The sequence below is a fragment of the Wolffia australiana genome, chromosome 3 (genome assembly GCF_029677425.1).
Source record: "Wolffia australiana isolate 7733 chromosome 3, ASM2967742v1".
Taxonomy (NCBI): domain Eukaryota; kingdom Viridiplantae; phylum Streptophyta; class Magnoliopsida; order Alismatales; family Araceae; genus Wolffia; species Wolffia australiana.
Window position 1 is genome coordinate 11,230,285 of NC_135837.1, and position 7,029 is coordinate 11,237,313.

The 7,029-nt window shown below is 38.4% G+C and overlaps 1 protein-coding gene across 1 annotated transcript; it reads right to left on the reverse strand.

Annotated features, from left to right (window-relative positions):
- Positions 1-200: 200 nt before the first annotated feature.
- LOC144700925 (glucose-6-phosphate/phosphate translocator 1, chloroplastic-like) lies at positions 201-4,764 on the reverse strand. The gene is made up of 5 exons (XM_078572510.1): positions 4,211-4,764; positions 3,482-3,707; positions 2,919-3,141; positions 1,654-1,867; positions 201-473 (listed from the first exon to the last, which is right to left on the reverse strand). Exons 1-5 carry the CDS (start codon positions 4,691-4,693, stop codon positions 462-464), a joined length of 1,158 nt encoding a protein of 385 aa, XP_078428636.1. The 5' UTR covers positions 4,694-4,764; the 3' UTR covers positions 201-461.
- Between the last annotated feature and the right edge of the window lie 2,265 nt (positions 4,765-7,029).

Here is a 7,029-nt window from a genome sequence, read left to right on the forward strand (position 1 = left end):
TCTATTTATCTCCATTCTCTATCTATCTATCTATCTGTCTGTCTGTCTATCTAATCTAATCTATATATCTATATATCTATCAATCAATCTATTTTCTACCGTTATATCACTCTCCCTTTATGTCCCTATGGTCCCTTATAGATGTAGAGAGAGAGGGAGAGGGAGAGAAAAGACAAACTAGATATCAGAGAAACCAAGGAAAACACAAGAAGAGTCCAAATTGGACATCAGGTGATAGATAGATAATAAGATAAAAAAGCAATTAAGAAGATAAGCAAAAAATAGAATCAGACCAGACACTGCAAGTGTCCAAATTAAATGCCTCTCACTTATTATTTTCCCTCTCTCCCTAAATAATAATACAACTAATTTCTGCAAGCAGGATATCCTAATCTCCTGCTTATTTATGATTAAGCATCTATCTTGAGATATCCACCTAATCACTCACCAGGCGCTTTCTCTCACCTCTTCGCCTGAAATTACAATTTTCTCAATTTTAAAACGAAAAAAAACAATGGTAAGAACCATTCCATCTCCCCATCTGCCGATTATAATTCACTATCTAGTTAATCTAATTTAAAGATGCATGCCCTTATGCTGAAGGAATAGGCATACGAACAAATAAGTCTTTTTAAGTTCTCTTCTGGATGGTATGGTGATCTTTAAGGTGCATTGGCTAGATGAATATTCATATGCAGGCTTTGGCATGATAATGATAAAGATGATGATGGCAATGACGATGGTAATAGTTATCAGCTATCACTATTTGCGCAGTTGGCAAGAATTTAAATCTTAACGATGATGATGATGATGATGATGATGATGGCAATGACCATGATAATAGTTGTCAGCTATCACTATTTGCGCAGTTGGCGAGCATTTAAATCTTAACGATGATGATGATGATGATGATGATGGCAATGACGATTATAATAGTTATAAGCTATCACTATTTGAGCAGTTGGCGAGCATTTAAATCTTAACAATGATGATGATGATGATGTCAATGATGATGATAATAGTTATCAGCTATCACTATTTGCGCAGTTGGCAAGCATTTAAATCTTAACGATGATGATGATGATGATGATGGCAATGACGATGATAATAGTTATAAGCTATCACTGTTTGCGCAGTTGGCGAGCATTTAAATCTTAACAATGATGATGATGATGATGATGATGATTATGGCAATGACGATGATAATAGTTATCAGCTATCACTATTTGCGCAGTTGGCGAGAATTTAAATCTTAACGATGACGATGATGATGATGGCAATGACGATGGTAATAGTTATCAGCTATCACTATTTGCGCAGTTGGCGAGAATTTAAATCTTAACGATGATGATGATGATGATGGCAATGACGATGATAATAGTTATCAGCTATCACTATTTGCGCAGTTGGCGAGCATTTAAATCTTAATGATGATGATGATGATTATGAAGATGATGATGATGATGATGGCAACGACGAAGATAATAGTTATCACTATTTGCGCAGTAGACAAGCACTTAAATCTTAATGATGATGATGATGATGATAATGATGATGATGATGCAGATGGAACACCCTTCTCTCTAATTTGGGAAATAGATATTAAGGATTACGCTCATTCTTAAAGATTTAGGAATGGTGGTTTGAGATTACCTGGGAGTAAAGGAAAGTGCCGAGAACAGCGATGGCCGCTCCAAGAGCATTTACTGGCTGAACAGGCGTACGGAAGATGATGATGGAGGAGACGATGACGGATATTCGCTTCATGGTGTTGCCGATGCTGAATGTTAATGGTGAAATTTGATCCAGCGACATGTACGAGACTTGGTTGTAGAGATGGTAGAACACACTCTGAGCAGCAACCCACCTGAAATAAAAAGCGTTGCAGAGGTAACCCTTAAACCATAAAACTATAAATTTTAGAAATCTGAAACCCTGACACCGTAAAAACAATTTAAATAATTTAAATAAATTCAAATAAATTCCGATATATATAAGTCTATACATATTTTATCCTCTAAAAATTATTGAAATAAATTCCGATTTATATCAACCTATACATATGAGGATTGCCTTGTCATTTGACTGATGGAATCAAGTCTTGATGGTCTAAAAATTCGAACAATGATAGAGGACATTTTATCTTCACGTCCTCAAGATTTCAGGTTCAAACTCAAAGGTCTGATCTCGAGAAAATGTCTTCGAAAAGATAACCGATTGATCTACCGATTTTTTTGAAAAATGTGATGCAAAATGAAGATTTTTTTGAAAAGCGCGAGAACCAGTTTCCAGAGAGGCAAAGAGATTTCAGGTCCAAAATCCAATGTTTGACCCCAAGAAGAGATTCTTGAAAGGACGATCGATCCGTCGATAAACTTGTTCAAGAATCCAAGAAAATTTCAGTTGGATTCCACAAGAGTCCTTGAAAAGATGATCAGTTGGTCGGCGGATTAGTTCAAAAATGCCTACAAGAAATGAGCCTTTAGAAGCGCGAGAAGCATTCTCCCAATGCCCAAGAAATCTTCAGGCCGAAACTCAAAGGTTTGATCCAAAGAAGATGTCCTTGAAAAGATAATCAATTGATCGCCAGATTTGTTCAAAAATCTTTACAATGAATGAAGCTTTAGAACTCCGAGAACCCGTTTCCAAAAGAACTAGAAAATTTCAGGACCAAACTCAAATCTTTGACCCAAAGAAGATGTCCATGAAAAAATTACCAATTATTTAAAAATCTTTACGGAGAATGAATATTTAAAAGCTCGAAAACCAGTCTCCAGAAACCCAAGAAATTTTCAGGACTAAACTAAGTTATTTTTTATCCAAAGAAAATGCTGATGAAAAGATGACAGATAAAACGCTGCAACTGCAAGAGGAAAAAGGACCCGAGATTTAATGTGAGTAGATTGATTGCTACTAACCAAACAAAATGAGGTCCAACATCAGCAATGGCTCGTCGCCAACCATCAGCCCACAACTGAGGCCCTTCTACAGCCACCGCAAAGGGAATGAGGATCAACAGAGACATCATCGACAAGCAGGCATAGTAGTTCATCCCGCTCACCGACTTCCCTTTCATCCCCTTCTTCGAAAAAATATTCCTGAACACGAACGCAAGGTTCGAGATCATCGCCCCCATGAAACCTTCAAACATAGAATGAAGATCCGAGAATCAATCTCCCTGTAACAATAGTGGACTCAAATGCATACTTTCTAAATGAATTTTAGTTTATAAATCTAATGATACTTAATAATTCCCTGAAACCTGCAACCACAGATCGATAATCAAGGGGAAAATCTACCCGTGGATCAACCTCAACTCATAATACATATTTTCTAAAACTGAATTTTGAGTTTATAATTTTAAGGTTAGATTTAATCCAGATAAGGTACAACGACGTTTATAACAATTTAATCTATCAAAATATATCATTCTGAACATTAAAGATGAACAAGGAGGAGGTGTAACAAAGGTAATACTGACCAGTCATGTTGAAGTTGAGCTCTGTGAGAGCTGCCAGCGCGCAGCCACCGATAATCGGGACGAGGGAGAGGTACACACCTGAAGGTAAGGTCTCTCCTAGCAGAAATCTTGAGACCAGTACACTGAACGCTGGCTCTCCGCTCTTAATTATGTGTGTGAACGACACGGCAACCTTTGACATGCTCACCGTTGCCGCAACGTGCCCAATGGTGTGCGCCACGGCAACCTGAAGATCAACAAACAATGATAAATCAATTAGTAGAGAAACTCCCAGTCGAGAAATTATTAAGAAGCAATCGGAAGAGAAACTCTCAATCGATGAAGAGTTTTCGGTTTGATAAAAAACAATCAGGAGAAAAACTCTTGATCGAGATAGAATTTCCAATTTGATGCAGAAAAAATCAGAAGAGAAAGCCTCAATCGGCGTAGAATTTCCAATATAACCTAGAAACAATCAGAAGAGAAACTCCGAATCGAGACAAAATTTCGAATTTGATCAAGATAAAGCTTCTTCAATAACATTAATTTCTCAGAGTTCATGAGCAGAAGCCATTAGAGGAGTGGTTTACATTAAAAAAGAAGTAACTGCACAACTTTAGAGGCGGGATTCGCAATTTGGCTTCGGGTTCGTGGGCAAAAGGTAGAGAGGATACAACACAATCAACATAGTAAAGTTTCAGAGTCGATAATGAAAAAATCAAGCAAGAATTATAGGCTAGATCATCTCACCGGGAACAGAGCCTTCCAGAATTCAAGATCAACATCCGGGGTTTCCGCGATTCTCAACGTCCAGGAGACGAGCATCATGAGGGAGCCAGTGGCGAGGGAGAGCGTGGACGTAAGCCAAGGATAAGGATACGCATTGAGGACCTTCTTGTTGTAGATGTTGAACACAACATTCAAAGCCCACCAAGTCGCAAAATACACGACGATCTTGACCTTCTTCGCCGCTTCTTCCGATGATCCGTCGCCGCCGGCGCTCTCAAAAGCCCTAACAAGAGCACGATCTATGATCGGACCGGAGGATGAAACTCCGTGATGGAAATTGAAGCCACTAGAGAAGGCGATTTGCAGAGATCTGCAATGTTTGGAGTTCAGATCGGGAAATCGAGCGGAGATCCGAGCGCCATGCGACTGAATGCATCTTGATCGCGCAAGATCAGACGATCTACTCCATCCCGACGCTACCGCGATCTTCGCGGAGCTGATCATCGCCACGGTCGATGAGCGAATCCTAGAGAAAGAAAGAGAGAAAAGTAGAGAGAGAGAGAGAGAGCCAGTTCTAGCGGGAAGAAGTTGAACGAACGTTTATATAGGGGCGGCCAAAGGAAGGTGACGAACTGACAATGACACGTGGCCGGCACGCAAAATGCGACGTGGCAGGCCCCTACGATCGGTGTTCGTATTATGTCATATTTTGTATTATATGAAACTTTGATCTAATGTTTTCATCGATCACAACAAGATTCGATCGAACAGATCGAATTCTTCTGTCCAGTAAGATTTGTGTTCTCGGTCTATAAGATTTGTTCGGTTGAAATTGATCAAAAATTTATTTGAACTGTTTGAACAAAATTGAACAGTTTTATGTAATACGAAAATGTAGGATGGTGCATATATTTTGAAAGAGAAGGTATGAGCTTGGAAGAAAGAATTATAAATCACCCATTATTGTATAAATTAAACATAACTATACTGATGAAATTATGTTTGAATATTGATATTTATAATGGATGGTTTAATTTTGAATTGGAATCGAACTAAAATGTGAAGAGTCTGGCTGAGACGATGTCATCAATGTCACATGGTGATGATGTCTCGACGTCAACAATGAATGGATGTCACCGACCACGACGATGATGTGACTGAGCGAGAAGAGACATCTCAGACATCACCTATCAACAATGCACTTGACATCAGCGATGGACGACGTCACAGACCAAGATAACAACATTGAAGTCACAGAGCAAGTTGGTGTCGCTGATGTCACCCATCAAAAAAATATGGGGTGCGAGAAAGAAGACGTCCATGACATCAGCTATCGACAATGTTCCCGATGTCACTCACGTCATTGATGGATGACATCATGGACCCAGACGACATCATTTGGGTAAGTGATTATTTCATAGAATACAATTTTCAATATATATTAACTGATTTTAAATCATAATAATTTGTAATAGGCTCTTTGATACAATTTAATTTGTTTTTTATAAAAAAAAGAGTTACTCATATAAAATAAATGAAAATTTGATACATAAGACCTCATCATCAGCACAATGAGTTTAATAACTATATTGTCCTAAGATATAATTAAAGTTAGATTTCTTTAGTTTCATGCCCATCCACTACTAGGGTAATCATTTTTTGTTGTCCTTCACCATGAAAAATAGAATGGTTGGAAACTTGTGAAAAGACAAATGGAGACTCGTGATGATACAAAGTGTGACTTGTAATTCGTAATCAAAGGGGGGACCCACTCGTTGGTGGGCCCCATTCATGCTCCGTTGTCGTCGTTACCCCGTTCCGATCGCATTGGGAGTGGAGAGGTGTGGGAGAAGAGGAGAAGGGGAAGGCCCTTGAACAATTTTGGCATGGGTGACTTTTGTTCAGGCCTTCCCCTATTTATTCTAAGTCAAAATTTTTCATAGAAACCCCCAAAACTTAAGTAAAACTTTCGATGTCCAAAGAGCATTTGCATGTGACCTTCTAGGTCCATGTATCATTCTAGTTAACGACCCTAGGGGTCCAATAACCTTTATTGACCTTCCAAATTAATCAACAATATCATCATATAGATTAATTAATTTTGGTTCTATTTAACCCAAATGATAGGTTGAGTCTCCAACACATGAGGTGCCAATGTACACCTCGTGATTTGGAAGATACAAAAGAGTGTGTATTGACTCATTCATGGAATCTGTTCTTCATCGGTTATTGTGTATGTATAGTCCCCCATCTACTTGACGTTCCTAGGATGACTTAGGTTATAATCAACTTCCAAACCATAATCGGTCATCCGAGTTAGTACTGATGTGTTCGGAAATCATCGAAGATCACTACATTGGCAAAGGACTTCATCGCATCATCTTCATTGAGTTTTCACTTCTTAGACAAAGGGTAGTTGATCATCTTCGTAAACTTCTTGATACACCCAAACTAAGACTATAAAGAATCACATGATTTGGTGTCTTAGGTCTAAGGGCCACCAATACAACCACGATGCCAATCAACTTGATTGACAGCTCAGTGTTATACCATTCAAGGATTCACACGAATCAATTTCGTGAACTCTTTCTACTAAAAAGCACCCATTATCTAATCGTAGTGCCTCCACATTAATGGCTACAGGAATGGTCATACTCCCTATATGAGTGAGGCTAGATAGTAGTATTCTATCCAAATACTTCAATGTCCTTCACGCGTATCCTTCGAATACAAATATTTAGAACACATGTTTGAGTGCTAATAATCTTCGATAACATCAGATTTTACTAATTCTGATCATGTATTTGTGGACTTCATTATAAGCATCACACATGCACTAT